The following is a 26140-nucleotide window of genomic DNA, read 5'->3' as shown; positions in this document are numbered from 1 at the left end:
CTCTTTTTGGCTTCGTAGCATAATACGTTTAGCCTATGAGACTGCTGGACAGCAGCCTCCTGAAAGAATTACAGCTCATTCTACTAGAGCTGTGGCTTCCACTTGGGCCTTTAAGAATGAGGCCTCTGTTGAACAGATTTGCAAGGCTGCAACTTGGTCTTCGCTTCATACTTTTTCCAAATTTTACAAATTTGACACTTTTGCTTCTTCGGAGGCTATTTTTGGGAGAAAGGTTCTTCAGGCAGTGGTTCCTTCTGTATAATGAGCCTGCCTATCCCTCCCGTCATCCGTGTACTTTTGCTTTGGTATTGGTATCCCAGAAGTAATGATGACCCGTGGACTGATCACACATAACAGAAGAAAACATAATTTATGCTTACCTGATAAATTCCTTTCTTCTGTTGTGTGATCAGTCCACGGCCCGCCCTGTTTTTTAAGGCAGGTACATATTTTTTAAATTATAATTCAGTCACCACTACACCCTTGGCTTCTCCTTTCTCGTTGGTCTTTGGTCGAATGACTGGAGGTGACGTAGAGGGGAGGAGCTATATAGCAACTCTGCTGGGTGAATCCTCTTGCACTTCCTGTAGGGGAGCAGATAATATCCCAGAAGTAATGATGACCCGTGGACTGATCACACAACAGAAGAAAGGAATTTATCAGGTAAGCATAAATTATGTTTTTAGCTCAATAAGTATTTGGGAAAATTGAGAAATATGAATATAATATTTTCTCATAAATTTCAAAAACCAACAATATAGTGTCTTACATGCTTCAGCATAGGAATACGGGGGTATCTGGGAATATGGTTTGCATGGTACGTCTTTAAATAGAACATATTTTCAAGAAGAACATATGTATATTTTCAAATAGAATTTTAATATATTATACATTCTATTTAGAATAAGAAGCAAGCAGTCAGTGAACATTAAGGTTTAAAGTATGTTTAATAATTTTTTGATGTGATTAGAGAAATAGCTAGCATTAGCTTGGTAATGTTTAGTATATATATATATATATATATACGTTTAACACTAGGGGGTTTGAACCCCATTCTTTTCCTTTATAGTAGTTAAGTTCTTTATTTGACCCACAGGTAATTTACAATGGTAACAGTTTATGTTAACAGGGAATCCTGAAACTTACAGGACATGAATGAGTTAAACAATTAATGCCCATCAGCCAATCCGGTGGTTTTAATTCCTTTATTAAGCCTAACAGTTTTAAGGAACCTTGAGAGCTATGAATACGGCGATAATGCCGAAACGCGTAAGCTTATCATAACTGAAGGGCATGTCAGTGTTTATCTGTTACCAGACCTGTTTTATTTGTTAAATAAACATTCTAAAGTTTACTGCTGCGGCTCCGGACTTTTCTTTATTATTAATTCTAGAAAAGGCTGACAATATCCACATGAGGATACTTAGTAAGAATCCCAGCTTGCGCAAAGGGCTCATTAGTTACTGGTGACACTGATAAGGAAAAACGTTTTTATTATTATTATTGCAATAACGTTTTTTTTTTTAGGGACTTTAAGGGGTCTTTGTGGCTTGTTTAAGGGTTATTAACCCACATGGCTAGTTTAGGAAACGCTCTGTTGTATTTCCTTTAGGCCCCATGACATCGAGTGTGGTGGGAGGGGCCTATTTTCGCGCTTCAGTTGCGCAGTTTCTTTTCCTTAGAGATATCCAACTGCTTCTCCAGAGGGTCCTGCTGTGTTTGAGGGCTGTAAAGAAGGTTTTTTTCCCCACAAATTGTTCATAAAGGGCAGGTAGGCGCCACAGCACAGCTGTGGCAAGGTGCTGGACGTTTTTTTACCGGTTTTTGACGTTTTGTCAATCCAGTTTTTACATTAAGGGGTTAATTGTTTATTTGCATAGCTGTGCAAAGTTACTAAGGCTTTATGATGCTACTGTAAAAATTTCATTGAGTTTACTGCTCTTTTACACTGTTTTGCAGAGTTTGTGCAGCTTTTTTTCTCTTAAAGGCACAGTACCGTTTTTTCTAAGTATTATTTACTTTGAATAAAGTGTTTTCCAAGCTTGCTTGTTTCATTACTAGCCTGTTTAACATGTCTGACACTAAGGAAAATCCTTGTTTAATGTGTTTAGAAGCCATTGTGGAACCCCCTCTAAGAATGTGTCCCACTTGCACTGATATGTCTATAAATTATAAAGAACATATTTTAGCAATGAAAAATATAGCAATAGATGATTCTCAGACAGAAGGAAATTAGTTTTTGACATCTAGCTCTCCCCAAGTGTCACAACCAGTAACGCCCGCACAAGTGACGCCAAGTACTTCTAATGCGTCTAATTCATTTACTTTACAAGACATGGCCACAGTTATGACTAAAACCCTCACAGAGGTTTTTTCTAAACTGCCTGGTTTACAAGGAAAGCGTGACAGCTCTGGGTTAAGTAAAGCTGAGCAGTCTGACGCTTTAGTAGCCGTATCTGATATACCCTCACAATGTTCTGAAGTAGGGGTAAGGGATTTGTTATCTGAGGGAGAAATTTCTGATTCAGGAAAGACGCTCCCTCAGACAGATTTTGACATGACGGCCTTTAAATTTAAGCTTGAACACCTCTGCTTATTGCTCAGGGAGGTATTAGCGACTCTAGATGATTGTGACCCCATAGTGGTTCCAGAGAAATTGTGTAAAATGGATAAATACTTAGAGGTTCCTGTTTACACTGATGTTTTTCCAGTCCCTAAGAGGATTGTGAATATTGTTACTAAGGAGTGGGATAAACCAGGTATTCCGTTTGCTTCCCCTCCTGTTTTTAAGAAAATGTTTCCCATATCTGACACCATGCGGGACTCGTGGCAGACGGTTCCTAAGGTGGAGGGAGCTATTTCTACTCTGTCTAAACGTACAACTATACCTATCGAAGACAGTTGTGCTTTCAAAGATCCTATGGCTAAAAAATTAGAGGGTCTCCTGAAGAAAATTTTTGTTCATCAAGGTTTTCTTCTCCAACCTATTGCGTGCATTGTTCCTGTAACTACTGCAGCTGCTTTCTGGTTTGAGGCTCTAGAAGAGGCTCTTCAGATGGAGACTCCATTAGAGGATATTATGGATAGAATTAAGGCTCTTAAGTTGGCTAATTCTTTCATTACAGATGCCGCTTTCCAACTGGCTAAGTCAGCGGCAAAGAATTCAGTTTTTGCCATTTTAGCACGCAGGGCGTTATGGCTTAACTCCTGGTCTGCTGATGTATCATCAAAATCTAAACTTTTGAACATCCCTTTCAAAGGAAAGACCCTATTCGGGCCTGAACTGAAAGAGATTATTTCAGACATCACTGGAGGGAAAGGCCATGCTCTCCCTCAGGATAAGACAAATAAATTGAGGACCATACAAAATAATTTTCGTTCCTTTCGGAATTTCAAGGGTGGTCCCCCTTCAGCTTCCCCTGCTGCAAAGCAAGAGGGGAATTTTGCCCAATCCAAGTCAGTCTGGAGACCTAACCAGGCTTGGAACAAGGGCAAACAGGCCAAGCAGTCTGCAGCTGCCTCTAAGACAGCATGATGGGGTAGCCCCCGATCCGGGACCGGATCTAGTAGGGGGCAGACTCTCTCTCTTCGCTCAGGCTTGGGCAAGAGATGTCCACGATTCCTGGGCTTTAGAAATTTTGTCCCAGGGATATCTTCTGGACTTCAAAGACTCTCCCCCAAGGGGGAGGTTTCACACTTCTCAATTGTCTGCAAACTAGACAAAGAGAGAGGTGTTCTTACGCTGTGTAGAACACCTACATACCATGGGAGTGATCCGCCCTGTTCCAAAAGCGGAACAAGGGCTAGGGTTTTACTCAAACCTGTTTGTGTTTCCCAAAAAAGAGGGAACTTTCAGACCAATCTTGCATCTCAAAATTCTAAACAAGTTCCTCAGAGTACCATCTTTCAAGATGGAGACTATTCGGACTATTCTACCTCTGATCCAGGAGGGTCAATATATGACTACCGTGGACTTAAAGGATGCGTATCTACACATCCCTATTCACAGAGATCATCATCAATTCCTCAGATTCGCCTTTCTGGACAGGCATTACCAGTTTGTGGCCCTTTCATTCGGGTTGGCCACGGCTCCCAGAATTTTCACAAAGGTGCTAGGGTCCCTTTTGGCGGTTCTAAGGCCGCGGGGCATAGCAGTGGTGCCTTATCTAGACGACATCTTAATTCAGGCGTCGACTTTCCTACTAGCCAAGTCTCACACGGACATCGTGTTGGCTTTTCTGAGATCTCACGGGTGGAAGGTGAACATAAAGAGTTCTCTCTTCCCTCTCACAAGAGTTTCTTTCCTAGGGACTCCAATAGACTCGGTAGAAATGAAAATATTTCTGACGGAGGTCAGAAAATCAAAACTCTTAACCACTTGCTGAGCTCTTCATTCCATTCCTCGGCCATCAGTGGCTCAGTGCATGGAGGTAATCGGACTCATGGTAGCGGCAATGGACATAGTCCCTTTTGCCCGCCTACACCTCAGACCACTGCAACTATGCATGCTCAAATAGTGGAATGGGGATTTTGCAGATTTATCTCCTCAACTGCATCTGGACCAGACCACCAGAGATTCTCTTCTCTGGTGGTTGTCTCAGGACCACCTGTCTCAGGGAATGTGTTTCCGCAGGCCAGAGTGGCTCATAGTAACGACAGATGCCAGCCTGTTAGGCTGGGGTGCAGTCTGGAACTCCCTGAAAGCACAGGGCTTATGGTCTCAGGAGGAAACTCTCATCCCGATAAACATTCTAGAACTGAGAGCGATATTCAATACTCTTCTGGCGTGGCCCCAGCTTGCTGCGGCCAAATTCATCCGATTTCAGTCGGACAACATCACGACTGTAGCTTATATCAATCATCAAGGAGGAACACAGAGTTCTCTAGCAATGATGGAGGTAACCAAAATAATCCGATGGGCGGAGGATCACTCTTGCCATCTCTCAGCAATCCATATCCCAAGAGTAGAGAACTGGGAGGCGGATTTCCTAAGTCGTCAGACTTTTCATCCGGGGGAGTGGGAGCTCCATCCGGAGGTATTTGCCCAGCTGACTCAGCTATGGGGCACACCAGAATTGGATCTGATGGCGTCCTGTCAGAATGCCAAAGTTCCTTTTTACGGGTCCAGAACCCGGGATCCCCAGGCGGTACTGATAGATGCTCTAGCAGTGCCCTGGTCCTTCATTCTGGCCTATGTATTCACCGTTTCCTCTCCACCGTTTCCTCTCCTCCCACGTCTGGTTGCCAGAATCAAGCAGGAGAGAGCTTCGGTGATTCTGATAGCACCTGCGTGGCCACGCAGGACTTGGTATGCAGACCTAGTGGACATGTCATCGGTTACACCGTGGACTCTGCCAATGAGGCAGGACCTTCTAATCCAAGGTCTATTCACGCATCCAAATCCAATTTCTCTGCATCTGACTGCTTGGAGATTGAACGCCTTATTCTATCAAAGCGTGGTTTCTCTGAGTCATTGATACCCTGATTCAAGCTAGAAAGCCTGTCACCAGGAAGATCCATCATAAGATTTGGCGCAAATATTTTTATTGGTGTGAATCCAAGGGTTACTCATGGAGTAAGATTAGGACTCCTAGAATATTGTCCTTTCTTCAAGAAGGATTGGAGAAGGGATTATCAGTTAGTTCCTTAAAAGGACAAATATCGGCTTTGTCTATTCCTTTACACAAACGTCTGGCAGATGCCCCAGACGTTCAAGCCTTTAGTCAGGCCTTGGTTAGGATCAAGCCTGTATTTAAACCTGTTGCTCCGCCATGGAGCCTAAACTTAGTTCTTAAAGTTCTTCAAGGGGTTCCGTTTGAACCTATGCATTCCATAGATATTAAGCTTCTATCTTGGAAAGTTTTGTTTTTAGTAGCTATCTCTTCGGCTCGAAGAGTTTCTGAGTTATCTGCTTTACAGTGTGATTCACCTTACCTTGTTTTCCATGCAGATAAGGTGGTTTTGCGTACCAAACCTGGGTTTCTTCCTAAGGTTGTTTCTAATAGGAATATCAATCAGGAGATTGTTGTTCCTTCACTGTCTCCTAATCCTTCATCAAAGAAGGAACGTCTGTTGCACAATCTTGATGTGGTTCGTGCTTTAAAGTTCTACTTACAAGCAACTAAAGATTTCCGTCAAACATCTTCATTGTTTGTTTGTTGTTTATTCTGGTAAACGGAAAGGTCAAAAGGCTACGGCTACCTCTTTCCTTTTGGTTGAAAAGCATCATCTGTTTGGCTTATGAGACTTCTGGCCAGCAGCCTCCTGAAAGAATTACTGCTCATTCTACTAGAGCAGTGGCTTCCACATGGTCTTTTAAAAATGAGGCTTCTATTGAACAGATTTGTAAGGTGGCGACTTGGTCTTCGCTTCATACTTTTTACCAAATTTTACAAATTCAATACTATTTTTGGGAGACAGGTTCTACAAGCAGTGGTGCCTTCCGTTTAAGGTACCTGTCTTTTCCCTATCTTCATCCGTGTCCTAAAGCTTTGGTATTGGTATCCCACAAGTATGGATGAATCCGTGGACTCGATACATCTTACAAGAGAAAGCAGAATTTATGCTTACCTGATAAATTTCTTTCTCTTGTGATGTATCGAGTCCACGGCCTGCCCTGTCTATTTAAGAGAGGTAGTATATTTTTCTTTAAAAAAACTTCAGTCACCACTGCACCCTATAGTTTCTCCTTTTTCTTCCTAGCCTTCGGTCGAATGACTGGGGGGTGGAGCTAAGGGAGGAGCTATATAGACAGCTCTGCTGTGGGTGCTCTCTCTGCCACTTCCTGTTGGGAAGGAGAATATCCCACAAGTATGGATGAATCCGTGGACTCGATACATCACAAGAGAGAAATTTATCAGGTAAGCATAAATTCTGTTTTCTCTCTGTATATTGGAGTTATTTAATACAGAACCACGTAATTTTTCCTTGATAAAATTTGTATACACTCTGCTGTTTGTCAAGTAATGAGTTATTTAGCTAGAAATAGTCAGAGGAATTACATAAGATGTGGTGTATTGCTATGTGTTTGTGCCTATGTGATATTGTCTCATGTATAAATGATTTATAACCACTGTCAGTGTACTTAATGAATACAAATATAAATACAATACATTAGCAATGCAAGAAATGGTATAAAGGTAAAGCTAAAGGGTTAAACGTACAAAACTTTTTTTCTCCAACATAGGTGTGTCCGGTCCACGGCGTCATCCTTACTTGTGGGACATTCTCCTCCCCAACAGGAAATGGCAAAGAGCCCAGCAAAGCTGGTCACATGATCCCCCCTAGGCTCCGCCTACCCCAGTCATTCTCTTTGCCGTTGTACAGGCAACATCTCCACGGAGATGGCTTAGAGTTTTTTAGTGTTTAACTGTAGTTTTTATTATTCAATCAAGAGTTTGTTATTTTAAAATAGTGCTGGTATGTACTATTTACTCTGAAACAGAAAAGAGATGAAGATTTCTGTTTGTAAGAGGAAAATGATTTCAGCAACCGTTACTAAAATCCATGGCTGTTCCACACAGGACTGTTGAGAGGAATTAACTTCAGTTGGGGGAACAGTGAGCAGTCTTTTGCTGCTTGAGGTATGACACATTCTAACAAGACGATGTAATGCTGGAAGCTGTCATTTTCCCTATGGGATCCGGTAAGCCATTTTTATTCAGACAGTAAATAAGGGCTTCACAAGGGCTTATTAAGACTGTAGACATTTTCTGGGCTAAATCGATTCATATATTACACATATTTAGCCTTGAGGAATCATTTAATCTGGGTATTTTTGTAAAATAATATCGGCAGGCACTGTTTTAGACACCTTATTCTCTAGGGGCTTTCCCTAATCATAGGCAGAGCCTCATTTTCGCGCCGGTATTGCGCACTTGTTTTTGAGAAGCATGACATGCAGTCGCATGTGTGAGGAGCTCTGATACATAGAAAAGACTTTCTGAAGGCGTCATTTGGTATTGTATTCCCCTTTGGGCTTGGTTGAGTCTCAGCAAAGCAGATACCAGGGACTGTAAAGGGGTTAAAGTTAAAAACGGCTCCGGTTCCGTTATTTTAAGGGTTAAAGCTTCCAAATTTGGTGTGCAATACTTTTAAGGCTTTAAGACACTGTGGTGAAATTTTGGTGAATTTTGAACAATTCCTTCATACTTTTTCGCAATTGCAGTAATAAAGTGTGTTCAGTTTAAAATTTAAAGTGACAGTAACGGTTTTATTTTAAAACGTTTTTTGTACTTTGTTATCAAGTTTATGCCTGTTTAACATGTCTGAACTACCAGATAGACTGTGTTCTGAATGTGGGGAAGCCAAGGTTCCTTCTCATTTAAATAAATGTGATTTATGTGACACTGAAAATGATGCCCAAGATGATTCCTCAAGTGAGGGGAGTAAGCATGGTACTGCATCATTCCCTCCTTCGTCTACACGAGTCTTGCCCACTCAGGAGGCCCCTAGTACATCTAGCGCGCCAATACTCCTTACTATGCAACAATTAACGGCTGTAATGGATAATTCTATCAAAAACATTTTAGCCAAAATGCCCACTTATCAGCGTAAGCGCGACTGCTCTGTTTTAGATACTGAAGAGCATGAGGACGCTGATGATAATGGTTCTGAAATGCCCCTACACCAGTCTGAGGGGGCCAGGGAGGTTTTGTCTGAGGGAGAAATTTCAGATTCAGGGAAAATTTCTCAACAAGCTGAACCCGATGTGATTACATTTAAATTTAAGTTGGAACATCTCCGCGCTCTGCTTAAGGAGGTATTATCCACTCTGGATGATTGTGAGAATTTGATCATCCCAGAGAAACTATGTAAAATGGACAAGTTCCTAGAGGTCCCGGGGCTCCCAGAAGCTTTTCCTATACCCAAGCGGGTGGCGGACATTGTAAATAAAGAATGGGAAAGGCCTGGTATACCTTTCGTCCCTCTCCCCATATTTAAAAAATTGTTTCCTATGGTCGACCCCAGAAAGGACTTATGGCAGACTGTCCCCAAGGTCGAGGGAGCGGTTTCTACTTTAAACAAACGCACCACTATACCCATAGAAGATAGTTGTGCTTTCAAAGATCCTATGGATAAAAAATTAGAAGGTTTGCTTAAAAAGATGTTTGTTCAGCAAGGTTACCTTCTACAACCAATTTCATGCATTGTCCCTGTCACTACAGCCGCGTGTTTCTGGTTCGATGAGCTAGTAAAGGCGATCGATAGTGATTCTCCTCCTTATGAGGAGATTATGGACAGAATCCGTGCTCTCAAATTGGCTAATTCTTTCACCCTAGACGCCACTTTGCAATTGGCTAGGTTAGCGGCGAAGAATTCTGGGTTTGCTATTGTGGCGCGCAGAGCGCTTTGGTTGAAATCTTGGTCAGCGGATGCGTCTTCCAAGAACAAACTCCTTAACATTCCTTTCAAGGGGAAAACGCTGTTTGGCCCTGACTTGAAAGAGATTATCTCTGATATCACTGGGGGTAAGGGCCACGCCCTTCCTCAGGATAGGTCTTTCAAGGCCAAAAATAAACCTAATTTTCGTCCCTTTCGTAGAAACGGACCAGCCACAAGTGCTACGTCCTCTAAGCAAGAGGGTAATACTTCTCAAGCCAAGCCAGCCTGGAGACCAATGCAAGGCTGGAATAAGGGAAAGCAGGCCAAGAAACCTGCCACTGCTACCAAGACAGCATGAAATGTTGGCCCCCGATCCGGGACCGGATCTGGTGGGGGGCAGACTCTCTCTCTTCGCTCAGGCTTGGGCAAGAGATGTTCTGGATCCTTGGGCACTAGAAATAGTCTCCCAAGGTTATCTTCTGGAATTCAAGGGACTTCCCCCAAGGGGGAGGTTCCACAGGTCTCAATTGTCTTCAGACCACATAAAGAGACAGGCATTCTTACATTGTGTAGAAGACCTGTTAAAAATGGGAGTGATTCATCCTGTTCCATTAGGAGAACAAGGGATGGGGTTCTACTCCAATCTGTTCATAGTTCCCAAAAAAGAGGGAACGTTCAGACCAATCTTAGATCTCAAGATCTTAAACAAGTTTCTCAAGGTTCCATCGTTCAAAATGGAAACCATTCGAACAATTCTTCCTTCCATCCAGGAAGGTCAATTCATGACCACGGTGGATTTAAAGGATGCGTATCTACATATTCCTATCCACAAGGAACATCATCGGTTCCTAAGGTTCGCATTCCTGGACAAGCATTACCAGTTCGTGGCGCTTCCTTTCGGATTAGCCACTGCTCCAAGGATTTTCACAAAGGTACTAGGGTCCCTTCTAGCGGTGCTAAGACCAAGGGGCATTGCAGTAGTACCTTACTTGGACGACATTCTGATTCAAGCGTCGTCCCTTCCTCAAGCAAAGGCTCACACGGACATAGTCCTGGCCTTTCTCAGATCTCACGGATGGAAAGTGAACGTGGAAAAGAGTTCTCTATCTCCGTCGACAAGGGTTCCCTTCTTGGGAACAATAATAGACTCCTTAGAAATGAGGATTTTTCTGACAGAGGCCAGAAAAACGAAACTTCTAAACTCTTGTCAAACACTTCATTCCGTTCCTCTTCCTTCCATAGCGCAGTGCATGGAAGTAATAGGTTTGATGGTAGCGGCAATGGACATAGTTCCTTTTGCGCGCATTCATCTAAGACCATTACAACTGTGCATGCTCAGTCAGTGGAATGGGGACTATACAGACTTGTCTCCGAAGATACAAGAAAATCAGAGGACCAGAGACTCACTCCGTTGGTGGCTGTCCCTGGACAACCTGTCACAAGGGATGACCTTCCGCAGACCAGAGTGGGTCATTGTCACGACCGACGCCAGTCTGATGGGCTGGGGCGCGGTCTGGGGATCCCTGAAAGCTCAGGGTCTTTGGTCTCGGGAAGAATCTCTTCTACCGATAAATATTCTGGAACTGAGAGCGATATTCAATGCTCTCAAGGCTTGGCCTCAGCTAGCAAAGGCCAAGTTCATACGGTTTCAATCAGACAACATGACGACTGTTGCGTACATCAACCATCAGGGGGGAACAAGGAGTTCCCTGGCGATGGAAGAAGTGACCAAAATCATTCAATGGGCGGAGACTCACTCCTGCCACCTGTCTGCAATCCACATCCCAGGAGTGGAAAATTGGGAAGCGGATTTTCTGAGTCGTCAGACATTACACCCGGGGGAGTGGGAACTCCATCCGGAAATCTTTGCCCAAATTACTCAACTGTGGGGCATTCCAGACATGGATCTGATGGCCTCTCGTCAGAACTTCAAGGTTCCTTGCTACGGGTCCAGATCCAGGGATCCCAAGGCGACTCTAGTAGATGCACTAGTAGCACCTTGGACCTTCAAACTAGCTTATGTATTCCCGCCGTTTCCTCTCATCCCCAGGCTGGTAGCCAGGATCAATCAGGAGAGGGCGTCGGTGATCTTGATAGCTCCTGCGTGGCCACGCAGGACTTGGTATGCAGATCTGGTGAATATGTCATCGGCTCCACCATGGAAGCTACCTTTGAGACGAGACCTTCTTGTTCAAGGTCCGTTCGAACATCCGAATCTGGTCTCACTCCAGCTGACTGCTTGGAGATTGAACGCTTGATCTTATCAAAACGAGGGTTCTCAGATTCTGTTATTGATACTCTTGTTCAGGCCAGAAAGCCTGTAACTAGAAAAATTTACCACAAAATATGGAAAAAATATATCTGTTGGTGTGAATCTAAAGGATTCCCTTGGGACAAGGTAAAGATTCCTAAGATTCTATCCTTTCTTCAAGAAGGATTGGAGAAAGGATTATCTGCAAGTTCCTTGAAGGGACAGATTTCTGCCTTGTCTGTGTTACTTCACAAAAAGCTGGCAGCTGTGCCAGATGTTCAAGCCTTTGTTCAGGCTCTGGTTAGAATCAAGCCTGTTTACAAACCTTTGACTCCTCCTTGGAGTCTCAACTTAGTTCTTTCAGTTCTTCAGGGGGTTCCGTTTGAACCCTTACATTCCGTTGATATTAAGTTATTATCTTGGAAAGTTTTGTTTTTGGTTGCAATTTCTTCTGCTAGAAGAGTTTCAGAATTATCTGCTCTGCAGTGTTCTCCTCCTTATCTGGTGTTCCATGCAGATAAGGTGGTTTTACGTACTAAACCTGGTTTTCTTCCAAAAGTTGTTTCTAACAAAAACATTAACCAGGAGATAGTCGTGCCTTCTTTGTGTCCGAAACCAGTTTCGAAGAAGGAACGTTTGTTGCACAATTTGGATGTTGTTCGCGCTCTAAAATTCTATTTAGATGCTACAAAGGATTTTAGACAAACATCTTCCTTGTTTGTTGTTTATTCTGGTAAAAGGAGAGGTCAAAAAGCAACTTCTACCTCTCTCTCTTTTTGGATTAAAAGCATCATCAGAATCACAGCTCATTCCACTAGGGCTGTGGCTTCCACATGGGCCTTCAAGAACGAGGCTTCTGTTGATCAGATATGTAGGGCAGCGACTTGGTCTTCACTGCACACTTTTACCAAATTTTACAAGTTTGATACTTTTGCTTCTTCTGAGGCTATTTTTGGGAGAAAGGTTTTGCAAGCCGTGGTGCCTTCCATTTAGGTGACCTGATTTGCTCCCTCCCTTCATCCGTGTCCTAAAGCTTTGGTATTGGTTCCCACAAGTAAGGATGACGCTGTGGACCAGACACACCTATGTTGGAGAAAACAGAATTTATGTTTACCTGATAAATTACTTTCTCCAACGGTGTGTCCGGTCCACGGCCCGCCCTGGTTTTTTAATCAGGTCTGATAATTTATTTTCTTTAACTACAGTCACCACGGTATCATATGGTTTCTCCTATGCAAATATTCCTCCTTAACGTCGGTCGAATGACTGGGGTAGGCGGAGCCTAGGGGGGATCATGTGACCAGCTTTGCTGGGCTCTTTGCCATTTCCTGTTGGGGAGGAGAATGTCCCACAAGTAAGGATGACGCCGTGGACCGGACACACCGTTGGAGAAAGTAATTTATCAGGTAAACATAAATTCTGTTTTTTTGCATGGTTTCAATTTCAAATATATATATCGGATCTTTTGAAGTTTAGTATTTAATTGCTGATGTACTATGGATATTCAGGTAAAATGACTTATGCTTTCAATGGATGAAAAAGGCCAAATTCAATTCCCCATAAATGTAAAATTATGGGTTATTTAAAAAAACAAAAACTCCATACTTAGAACCCTAACACTTCTGCATTTGACACAGTTACTGCTTGTGTAGTGTAATTAGTTTGTTTTAGATGTGTCCTAATTGCCCACAGCAAAGGAGATATGTTTTTTGAGGGTGTGTCCCTGGAATGCAAAAAAAAAAAGTGAAATGCTTTTAAAACGATTTTGTAGTGCTTGGTTGCTGATCTTTGCTATGTATCTAATAAAATATGAGTTTGATGGCCCTTTGCATTCTGTACTTCCCCCATATGCTGCATACAAGCATAACTAATGCAGTGATTTTTAACCTTTTTTTTGCCGTGGCACACTTTTTTACATTAAAAAATCCTGTGGCACACCACCATGCCAAAATTTTAAAAAAATCACACATTGTAGCCTAATACAGCATATATATATACACATACACACAAACACACACATACTGTATGTATTGTGCTGTTATGCCATGCCTCCTACAAACTACCCCTGCACTGGGAGTAAAAAACAAGCAAAGTTTAAAAAATATGTCACACTGTTGTCAGTCTGCTGTGGCACACCTGAGGATCTCTCACGGCACACTAGTGTGCCACGGCACACTGGTTGAAAAACACTGAACTAATGAATGACTGCACCACCTACCTGGGAGATCTTTATTTAGCAACAGAACTGATTGCAGTTGTTCTGAATATCTAATCTCCTTTTCACAGCTTTTACAACAAACTGTGCCTGAGAACTAATACCAGATATTCTTCTTCTATCTGTGCATCTTTTTGTTTCCTTTCAGTTGATACAAATCATATGAAACAGAACACTTGGGCGAGCATTCTCAGTAGATCAGGAAATTGTCAGATCACAAATCTCATATCTACTAGTGTCACATTTTATTTCTAGTCCTGTTCTTGAACATTTTTTTTCTTAATTAATAAATAGACCCACTAACTAAGCCCTGTGCTGAGTGCAACGTTGTGTGTAATACAGCAAGCAGACACTTAAAGGGATATTCCACCCACATTTTTTCTTTTATGATTTAGAAAGAGAATGCAATTTTAAACATCTTTCTAATTTACTTATATTATCTAATTTGTTTTATTCTCTTGATATTCTTTGATGAAAATCATATCTAGATATGCTCACTAGCTGCTGATTGGTTGCTGCACATAGAAGCCTCGTGTGATTGGCTCACCATGTGCATTGCTTTTTCTTCAACTAAGGATATCTAAAAAATGAAGCAAAATAAATAATGGAAGTAAATTGTAATGTTGTTTAAATTTCTATTCTCTATCTGAATCATGAAAGAAAGATTTTGGGTTTAGTGGCCCTTTAAGGGACACCTTGATTTGCATAAATATTTTGCTGAGCCCACGCTTCCTAGACAGGCCAGAAAGCGAGTCCTGTAACCTACAAATGTATCAAATCAAACTGCTGGTTTAGGCAATTTGCAGCATTTTGAAATCCTAGGTTACACTTTTTTTGTCCTGTTTAGGGATCATGGGAAAAGCACAATTTTTACTCAGAAATGTATTTAAAGGGATACTACAAATGTTTTTCTTCCATGATTCAGATGAACCATTTTTGGTTCAGCACCCTGGATAGCGCTTGCTTATTGGTGGGTATATTTAGCCACCAATCACCTAGCTGCTGAACCAAAAATGGACCGGCTCCTAAGTTTACATTCCTGCTTTTCAAATAATGATAGCAAGAAAGCGTAGAAAAATTGATAATAGGAGTAAACTAGAAAGTTACTTAAAATTGCATGCTCTATCTGAATCATTAAATAAAAAAAAAATGGGTTTAATGTCCCTTTAACCCCTTAACGACCAAGGACGTACGCCACACGTCCTCTAAAAAAATACACTTAATGACCGAGGACGTGTGGCGTACGTCCTTGGTCTGGAAAGCAGCTGGAAGCGATCCTGCTCGCTTCCAGCTGCTTTCCGGTTATTGCAGTGATGCCTCAACATCGAGGCATCCTGCAATAACCCCCCTTGGCCATCCGATGCAGAGAGAGCCACTCTGTGGCCCTCTCTGTACCGGACATCGATGGCCGGTTTCGTTGGTGGGTGGGAGCCAGTCTGGGAGGCGGGTGGGCGGCCATCGATGGGCCGTATGATGTGGCGGGGGGCGGGATCGTGGGCGGGAACGCCGGGTGCGCGCGCGGGTGCGCGCGCGTGCGCGCGGGGGGGGGGTAGGAAGCGGGTGGGAACCGCTACACTACAGAACATGTATGGGGGAAAAGTGGCAGTGATTGCCAAAAATATATATATTTATATCGATCTAAGAGATCTGGGAGGGGTGGTGGGTTTGTCTTTTGGGGGGGGGCAAGCTACACTACAGAAAACTATTTTAAAATAACAATAAAACAAGGTTTTACTATAAACTGGGTACTGGCAGACAGCTGCCAGTACCAAAGATGGCTACTAATAAGTTAGAGGGGGATGGGTAAAGAGCTGTTTGGGGGGTATCAGGGAGGTTGGGGGCTAAGGGGGGATCCTCCAGAGCAGCATATGTAAATATGCATTTTTTTTTATTTATGTTTTATCAAGGATAGCTTTTTTTTTTAGTACTGGCAGACTTTCTGCCAGTACTTAACATGGCGGGGACAATTGTGGGGTGGGGGAGGGAAGAGAGCTGTTTGGGAGGGATCAGGGGGTGTAATGTGTCAGGTGGGAGGCTGATCTCTACACTAAAGCTAAAATTAACCCTGCAAGCTCCCTACATGCTACCTAATTAACCCCTTCACTGCTAGCCATAATACACGTGTGATGCGCAGCGGCATTTAGCGGCCTTCTAATTACCAAAAAGCAACGCCAAAGCCATATATGTCTGCTATTTCTCAACAAAGGGGATCCCAGAGAAGCATTTACAACCATTTGTGCCATAATTGCACAAGCTGTTTGTAAATGATTTCAGTGAGAAACCTAAAATTGTGAAAAATTTTACTTTTTTTTTTATTTAATCGCATTTGGCGTTGAAATGGTGACATGAAATATACCAAAATGGGCCTAGATCAATACTTAGGGTTGTCTACTACACTACAATAAAGCTAAAATTAACCCTACAAGCTCCCTACATGCTCCCTAATTAACCCCTTCATTGCTGGGCATAATACACGTGTGGTGCGCAGTGGCATTTAGCGGCCTTCTAATTACCAAAAAGCAACACCAAATCCATATATGTCTGCTATTTATGAAAAAAGGGGATTGCAGAGAAGCATTTACAACCATTTGTGCCATAATTGCACAAGCTGTTTGTAAATAAATTCAGTGAGAAACCTAAAGTTTGTAACAAAATGTGTGAAAAAGTGAACAATTTTTTTTATTTGATCGCATTTGGCGGTGAAATGGTGGCATGAAATATACCAAAATGGGCCTAGATCAATACTTTGGGATGTCTTCTAAAAAAAAATATATACATGTCAAGGGATATTCAGGGATTCCTGGAAGATATCAGTGTTCCAATGTAACTAGCGCTAAGTTTGAAAAAAAGTGGTTTGGAAATAGCAAAGTGCTTCTTGTATTTATTGCCCTATAACTTGCAAAAAAAAGCAAAGAACATGTAAACATTGGGTATTTCTAAACTCAGGACAAAATTTGGAAACTATTTAGCATGAGTGTTTTTTGGTGGTTGCAGATGTGTAACAGATTTTGGGGGTCAAAGTTAGAAAAAGTGTGTTTTTTTCCATTTTTTCCTCATATTTTAAATTTTTTTTATAGTAAATTATAAGATATGATGAAAATAATGGTATCTTTAGAAAGTCCATTTAATGGCGAGAAAAACGGTATATAATATGTGTGGGTACAGTAAATGAGTAAGAGGAAAATTACAGCTAAACACAAACACTGCAGAAATGTAAAAATAGCCTTGGTCCCAAACGGACAGAAAATGGAAAAGTACTCTGGTCACTAAGGGGTTAATGTCCTTATAAAGGGCTTCCTTATCAGATGAGAGTGCAGGTGTCTGTGCATATATTCCTGGCTGCAGAGGAAGCCTTGTATGATCACAGATTTTGTGCGAATATGGTTTATAGCGACAGCAATATGCAGCACATCATATTAGTCTTCTGCATCTCTTGTGTATATATAGTATAGGCATAAAAACATCTGCATACAAACAAATTATAAACATCTAGATATTTTTATTTTCTTAGCAAAATGGTTGCGAGAAAAATCTCATTTGAAATTCAGACTAAGTGGTTTTGCATTGTCTCTTTATTACACATTCATTAATTATGCCATTCTGTATTTAACTGTCCTACTTGATTGAGTTACTTACAATCTGACCTCTTAGAGTTCCTAGAGGGCGGGAGATGCTTAGAGTTCCTAGAGGGCGGGAGTTGAGGAACTCTGATTAAAAAGCAATCACTGTAAAGCATGTAGCAGGATTAAACGATACTGAAAGCGGCATTAAACAATTCTTGCTTAGAGAGGCCAACATAAATCTGTAACATTGGTTTCCAAAACTCTGTAATTACCTAAACCAGCTATTGATTTGCTGCATTTGTACAGTACAAATGTTTCAGTTTTTGCACCTAGCATAAGGTGCTTTTTTCCTTATCAATGAATATGAAACCCAGATTATTATTTTTTATGATTCAGATAGAGCATGCAATTTTAAGTAACTTTCTAATTTATTTATTTTCGTTATCAATTTTTGTTTGTTTTCTTGGTATCTTTATTTTAAAAAGCAGAAATAGTTCTTTATGTATGATAGAAATTTGTTGCGGTTATATGCCCTTTAATTTCTGATACTCTGTTGCCACCTACTGGCCATAATGTAGAACAGTTTCCAGAAAGAAATACTTGTGGAAAAGGAAGAAAAATGCAAAATACCAAGTGGGCAACATTGTTTTAAGAGCTCCTTAAAGCTACCTTTTGCAATATATGTGCATTAAAACCTGATGTACATATGTCTCTTGTCATTGGCTCATCCGATTAGCTAGCTCCCATAATGCATTGCAAGTTAAAGGGTCAGTAAATGTGACATATTTGTAAAGGTTGCTTGTGTTTATATTTTGTAATTTAAAGCTCACTTGCATCAATTTTTTGGTGTAAAACTTTAAAGATTATGTATTAAATATGAACTTTTTGCCATTGAACCATTATTCTTCAGTACTTTTCCCTCCCCCCTAAGTAGCATCCTTATTAAAGGTAAAAATACAACACCAGCAGCACAGTGAATTGCAATAAAATGCTTAATTGTATTCCAGCTTTGGGCCCTCTGCCCTTATTCATGTCATAAGCTGGTGAGTAAAAAAGTGCTGGACAGTGACATTGACTGTTTGATAGCATCCTTATTAGGGAGTTGTTATACCTCCTTAGTGCAGCTCAGTGTAATCCACACCTCCTTTTGCTCCCACCGAAGCTCACTCATAACGTATCGTTAGAGCAGCGTCACCTCTATGTAAAAATGCGCATGCGTAGTACAAAGTACATTCGCTGTGCACACACACCAGCTATATGCTGCTGAAGAGAGATTTTACAGTGAGTGACCTACTTATTGCAGGACTGCCAAAAAGTATATAGTCAAATACATTTTGCACAAATGGTAATTATACTATTCGTCTTAACATTTTTAAGATATCTGTCGCGTCACCGAGATCACGCTGCAAATGTGAAAAATTGTGCATATAAAACACAAGACGAAAGCCGGGGGTGACAACTTATGCAAACACACATGCACAAAAAAAACAAAAAAGTGTGATTAGTAAGTTTTCAATTGGATAATCTTAAAAACTTTGTAAAATTAAAGGGCCACTAAACCCAAAATCTTTTTTTCATGATTCAAAGAGAATACAAATGTGAACAACATTACAATTTACTTCTATTATTTATTTTGCTTCATTTTTTAGATATCCTTAGTTGAAGAAAAATCAATGCACATGGGTGAGCCAATCACACGAGGCTTCTATGTGCAGCAACCAATCAGCAGCTACTGAGCATATCTAGATATGCTTTTCAGCAAAGAATATCAAGAGAATAAAACAAAGGAGATAATAGAAGTAAATTAGAAAGATGTTTAAAATTGCATTCTCTTTCTAAATCATGAAAGAAAAAAATGTGGGTTTAATGTCCCTTTAATATAGATATATAGATATATAGAAACTTTCGTGAAAAGAAGAGGCACTCACAGGCCTTAAAGGGACATTAAACCCAATTTTTTTCTTTCATGTTTCAGATAGAGAATGCCATTTTAAACAACTTTCTAATTTACTTCTATTATCTAATTTGCTTCATTCTCTTGATATTCTTTCCTAAAAAGCATATCTAGATAGGCTCAGTAGCTTCTGATTGGTGGCTGCACATAGATGCCTCATGTGATTGGCTCACCAATGTGCATTGCTATTTCTTTAACAAAGGACATCTAAAGATTGCAGCAAATTAGATAATGGAAGTGAATTGGAATGTGGTTTAAAATTGTATTCTCTATCTGAATCATGAAATAAAAATTTTGGGTTTAGTGGCCCTTTAAGTAACACAAAAGTTTATTAGTTTGTTCATTAATTCAGTCAGTCAGTGTTTTGGTCCTCGCAGGGACCTTTATCAAGACTGTTTCTCAATCAGAGGATGAATGTTATACTCACCGCTGAGTATCAATGGTGTGAGTGGCCAGGTAATAATACGTGTTGTTGTTGTGTTGGTCACTTTGGCATCACTTCTACAATATTTGTGCTTATATTCAAAAGGCCCCCTTTTTTTCTATCAGGTGGTGTGCTTAACCAAACCCTCTTTCTGTTGTAATAATACATGGAGACCATATTTATAAATATTTTTTAATACTTAGTTACATATTTAGTGAAAACTATGAATTAGTCATAATCGCTGTATAGGGCATGTACTAAATTGGATAAATACTTTGAGTTTACTGTCCCTTTAATGAAGCAAATTTGATAATAGAAGTAATTTGGAACATTGTTTAACATTTTATGCTCTATCTGATTTATAAAAGAAAATGTTTGGTTTTTTTATGTCATTTTAAACAGGTTTGATGTTAAACTTTTCCATGAACACATCTTTTAGTACATTTCATTGCTGCTGTTTCAGATGCACAATAGTGATCTTTTGTGATTCACCTGCCCTGTGATATGAGCTACATAATGATAAATATTTTATTGTATGCTTACAGAAAAGGAGGGAAAGGCCTTCCATCCGACTTATGAAGAAAAGCTCAAGTTGGTGGCGCTGCACAAGCAAGTCCTGCTGGGGCCTTATAATCCCGATACGTGCCCTGAGGTGGGCTTCTTTGATGTGCTTGGGAATGATAGAAGGTAAAAGACTGACATTGTCACACAAACATGCTACAGTTGCATAACATCTTTTTAAATTCATAGACTATACAGAATAACCCTTAAAAGGACAGTCTACACTTTAGTCATCTTAACCCCTTAAGGACCAGGGATGTACCCTGTACAGGGAGTGCAGAATTATTAGGCAAGTTGTATTTTTGAGGATTAATTTTATTATTGAACAACCATGTTCTCAAGGAACCCATAAAACTCATTAATATCAAAGCTGAATAGTTTTGGAAGTAGTTTTTAGTTTGTTTTTAGTTATAGCTATTTTAGGGGGATATCTGTGTTTGCAGGTGACTATTACTGTGCATAATTATTAGGCAACTTAACAAAAAACAAATATATACCCATTTCAATTATTTATTTTTACCAGTGAAACCAATATAACATCTCAACATTAACAAATATACATTTCTGACATTCAAAAACAAAACAAAAACAAATCAGTGACCAATATAGCCACCTTTCTTTGCAAGGACACTCAAAAGCCTGCCATCCATGGATTCTGTCAGTGTTTTGATCTGTTCACCATCAACATTGCGTGCAGCAGCAACCACAGCCTCCCAGACACTGTTCAGAGAGGTGTACTGTTTTCCCTCCTTGTAAATCTCACATTTGATGATGGACCACAGGTTCTCAATGGGGTTCAGATCAGGTGAACAAGGAGGCCATGTCATTAGATTTTCTTCTTTTATACCCTTTCTTGCCAGCCACGCTGTGGAGTACTTGGACGCGTGTGATGGAGCATTGTCCTGCATGAAAATCATGTTTTTCTTGAAGGATGCAGACGACTTCTTGTACCACTGCTTGAAGAAGGTGTCTTCCAGAAACTGGCAGTAGGACTGGGAGTTGAGCTTGACTCCATCCTCAACCCGAAAAGGCCCCACAAGCTCATCTTCGATGATACCAGCCCAAACCAGTACTCCACCTCCACCTTGCTGGCGTCTGAGTCGGACTGGAGCTCTCTGCCCTTTACCAATCCAGCCACGGGCCCATCCATCTGGCCCATCAAGACTCACTCTAATTTCATCAGTCCATAAAACCTTAGAAAAATCAGTCTTGAGATATTTCTTGGCCCAGTCTTGACGTTTCAGCTTGTGTGTCTTGTTCAGTGGTGGTCGTCTTTCAGCCTTTCTTACCTTGGCCATGTCTCTGAGTATTGCACACCTTGTGCTTTTGGGCACTCCAGTGATGTTGCAGCTCTGAAATATGGCCAAACTGGTGACAAGTGGCATCTTGGCAGCTGCACGCTTGACTTTTCTCAATTCATGGGCAGTTATTTTGCGCCTTGGTTTTTCCACGCGCTTCTTGCGACCCTGTTGACTATTTTGAATGAAACACTTGATTGTTCGATGATCACGCTTCAGAAGCTTTGCAATTTTAAGAGTGCTGCATCCCTCTGCAAGATATCTCACTATTTTTTACTTTTCTGAGCTTGTCAAGTCCTTCTTTTGACCCATTTTGCCAAAGGAAAGGAAGTTGCCTAATAATTATGCACACCTGATATAGGGTGTTGATGTCATTAGACCACACCCCTTCTCATTACAGAGATGCACATCACCTAATATGCTTAATTGGTAGTAGGCTTTCGAGCCTATACAGCTTGGAGTAAGACAACATGCATAAAGAGGATGATGTGGTCAAAATACTCATTTGCCTAATAATTCTGCACTGCCTGTATGTCACTGGCCTATTTTTGGGACTTGATTGTTTTATATCGCGGTCTTGCCACCAGCGTTGAGACTGCTCTATTCCACAAAGCCTGCTGGAGGGAGGGCATTAATAGCGTGTTCTTGCTAGACTTGTGCTATTATGTCCTGAAAAAGCCCTTAACGACCAGTGACATACAGGGTACATTGTGGTCATTAAGGGGTTAAAGTCTTACCTTAGATTAATCTGCAAATATCCTCCTGCACCTTTTCTATATCGTGCAGCAGGAACAGTAAAAAAGTTAAGTTATTAAAATGAACTTTGTTTCTGGTCACTTTGAAATGGCTGCCAAGCTCCGCCCACTGATGACATCACAATCTGGGCTACATTAAAGGCTTCACTAGTTACAAAAGGCTCACTAATTGGATTCAACAGACTGTCAATGCTCTTCAGCTGAGTGCATAGATGAAGCCCAGGTCGTGAAGTCATCAGTGGGCGGAGCTTGGCAGCCATTTCAAAGTGACCAGAAACAATATTCATTTTAAAAACTTATTAACTTTTTTACTGTTCCTGCTGCATGATATAGAAAGGGGCACAGCAGGCTATTTGCAGCTTAATCTAAGGTAAAACTTAAGGATGACTAAGGTGTAGACTGTCCCTAGGTTGTCTTACCTTCACCCGATGATCTACATGAAACAGAGAATTAACTTGATAAAAAGAAATCTGTCATTTTTAAAAACTCATAATCTGAACTTGGTTCCTAAAACCTCCACCCTTGAATTGTCAGGGATGTGTAATATTAAACACCTACATAGTTGTTTGCCTGTGGGGTAACTGGTAGACTACACAAGGCTGAGCCCTGCAGCGGTCAAATGTGGCGCTTTATTTCATCATCGTTGTTGGAGCGTAATTTCTGTAGAAAGATTTAAAAGCTGTCATTATTGTAAATTGGTAAATAAAGCAGTGTGTTTTTATTTCTTGGAAAAAAAAATTTTTATTGATTTTTTTTTTGTTTTGTTGCTGCAATTTTTTTTATCTAATTTGCTTCATTCTTGTTCCCCTATTCTTCAGAATTATTTTTTTTAAGACATTGAACGCACAAATTATACAGTATTGATCAAACATTAAAGGGACAGGCTAGACAGAATTAAACTTTCCTGATTCCGATAGGGCAAGCAATTTTAAACAATTTATTCTCATATGACTCATATGCTAATTTCTAAGCCTTTGAAGGCCACCTCTTATCTTGGTGCATTTTGACAGTTTTTCACAGCTAGATAGTGCTAGTTCATGTGGGTCATATAGATAACATTGTGCTCACTTCCATGGGGTTATTTATGAGTGGAATTATTTGAGTCAGCACTAATTGGCTAAATTGCAAGTCTGCCTAAAGAACTGAGATAAGGGGGGCAGTCTGCAGAGACTTAGATACAAGGTAATCAGAGGTAAAAGGTGTATGCGAAAGTGGGGAATGGATAATTAAGGGAATGTCTGTCATTTAAACAATAACAATTTGGGAGTAGACTATCACTTTTAAAGCAGGGGGTCAACAAATCTGTTTAAAATTTATGAGCCAGTAAGAATATTTAGGAGCCAGACGGTGGTATTTGTATATAGATGTACGGAGAATAAGTTAGGAGCCAGGGGTAAAATTCTAGGAGCCATTGGCTCCCCAGCTCCTGGGTTTGTCGAGCCCTGCTTTAAAAAGACAGTAAAGTTATAATTATACTTTCATGATTTAGACAGAGCATACAATTTTAAACAACTTTCCGGTTTACTTCTATTTAATTTGCTTTCTTCTCTTTTTATCCTTTGCTGAAAGATGTATCTAGGTAAGCTCAGGAGCAGAACAGAACCTAGGTTCTAGCTGCTGATTGGTGGCTGCATATATATACGGATTGTCATTGGCTCACCCATGTATTCAGTTAGAAACCAGTAGTGCATTGCTGCTCCTTCAACAAATGATACCAAGAACATTAAACAAATTTGATAATAGTTAACTGGAAAGTTGTATTTTCTACCTAAATAATGAAAGAAAAATGTTGGGTTTCATGTCCCTTTTAAAGGGACATTCTAATGCAAAAATTGCATGCTCTAATTTGGCTGGCTAGCAGGACAAGGTTGGTCAGCCAGTTAGGTGCAGCACAAACCCACCAATTACTGGCTGTTTCCTCTTTAGAAGCCACAGTATCAGCTGGTAAGACTTCTTTTTTTTTTTTTTTTTTTTAAATTCTGTGTAGTTAGTGTCCTGATCATTTATTTTTGTAGTAAAACTAAAATGTGTTCTTTACAACAGGAAAGAATGGGCTGCCCTGGGCAACATAAGCAAAGAAGAAGCAATGACAGAATTTGTAGCATTGCTTAATAGATGCTGCAACCTTTTTTCAACCTATGTTACATCTCATAAAATAGAAAAGGAGGAGCAAGAACGAAAAAGGTAACTGGTAGGCAACAGGCTCAGCTGAGCATCTCTACAGTTATAAAACCTTGTATTTAAGTCATATTTTACAACTTCTGCCCCTTGTGCTCTAGTAATGGAGCTTATTAGATCAGGGAACTAGGCCGTGAAATACAATCATGTGTAAGATCTATATTTTGTTGATGATTATACATTTGTATGTAGCTTTTTGCAGGTTCATTTTAACCCCTTAACTACCAAGGACGTCTAAGGTACGTCCTACAAAAACCGGTCGTTAACGACCAAGGACTTACCTTGTATGTCCTCTGGGGTTTTAAGTGCTGGAAGCGATCGTGATTGCTTCCAGTCTCTTTCAGGGCATTGCAGCGATGCCTCGATATTGAGGCATCATGCAATACCCTCTGGTAAGCAACCAATGCAGAAAGGACCAATCTGTGGCCATCTCAGCATCGGCCAGCAAATCTGCCAATCTTTGGTGGCGTGGGAGGGAGGATGGTGGACGGCCGATCGCTGGAGGGAGCTTGAGGTGGGCGGGGGCAGGTGGGAGGGGGTGGGAACGCTACACTACAGAAAGCAATTTGTGAGTGGGAAGGATGAAGAGGGGGGGATAAATGTTGGGAAAGGGTTCTGGAAGGGGAAGTGGGGTAGGGTATTGAGGGGGGGGGGCAGCTACACTACGGACAAAATTGGATTATAAAAAAAAAAAAAGTGGTTACTGGCAGTACCTAAGAAGATGGCCGTAAATACGAAAAGAGGGAAGATTAAGAAAGCTGTTTGGGGGGTGGTTGTGGAGGTTGGGGGGTTAAGGGGGAACCTGCACTGCAGAGGAGATACAAGGTCTCAGGTGTGAATGTGGAGCAGGTGTGTTAAATTTGGTGTTATCGCTCTCACACTCTCATACTGGTTACTGGAAGTTCAGCGTGGCACCTCATGGCAAAGAACTCTCTGAGGATCTTGAAAAAATAATTGTTGCTCTACATGACCTAGGCTATAAGAAGATTGCCAAGACCCTGAAACTGAGCTGCAGCACAGTGTGCAAGACCATACAGCGGTTTCACAAGACAGGTTGCACTCAGAACAGGTCTCGCCATGGTCGACCAAAGATGTTGAGTCCACGTCATATCCAGAAGTTGTCTTTGTGAAATAGACGTATGTGTGCAGCCAGCATTGCTGCAGAGGTTGAAGGGGTGGGGGGTCAACCTGTCAGTGCCCAGACCACATGCCGCACACTGCATCAAATTGGTCTGCATGGCTGTCGTCCCAGAAGGAAGACTCTTCTAAAGATGATGCACAAGAAAGCCTGCAAACAGTTTGCTGAAGACAAGCAGACTAAGGACATTGATTACTGGAACCATGTCCTGTGGTTCAATGAGACCAAAATAAACTTATTTGGTTTAGATGGTGTCAAGCATGTGTGGTGGCAACCAGGTGAGGATTTCAAACACAAGTGTGTCTTGCCTACAGTCTAGCATGGTGGTGGGAGTGTCATGGTCTGGGCCTGCATGAATGCTGCTGGCACTGGGGAGCTACAGTTCATTAAGGGAACCATGAATGCCAACATGTACTGTGACATACTGAAGCAGCAAAAAAAGGGGGTTAAATAAACTAGCGCTTAAGAGTTAATATCCC

General features: G+C 41.1%; 1 protein-coding gene across 1 annotated transcript in view; it reads left to right on the top strand.

The window, feature by feature from the left end:
- The window catches only part of ACBD3 (acyl-CoA binding domain containing 3), a 198465-nt gene that overhangs the window by 92899 nt on the left and 79426 nt on the right, over positions 1-26140 (top strand). Inside the window, exons 2-3 of the mRNA XM_053712622.1 lie at positions 20277-20418; positions 24389-24529. Coding sequence (XP_053568597.1) covers positions 20277-20418; positions 24389-24529 — 283 coding nt within the window. The remainder of the gene's footprint in view (positions 1-20276; positions 20419-24388; positions 24530-26140) is intronic.

Source organism: Bombina bombina, chromosome 4 (assembly GCF_027579735.1).
Source record: "Bombina bombina isolate aBomBom1 chromosome 4, aBomBom1.pri, whole genome shotgun sequence".
In the NCBI taxonomy this organism is placed as follows: domain Eukaryota; kingdom Metazoa; phylum Chordata; class Amphibia; order Anura; family Bombinatoridae; genus Bombina; species Bombina bombina.
The sequence above is the reverse complement of the archived record's forward strand: the minus strand, read 5'-3'. Positions and strand labels throughout refer to the sequence as shown.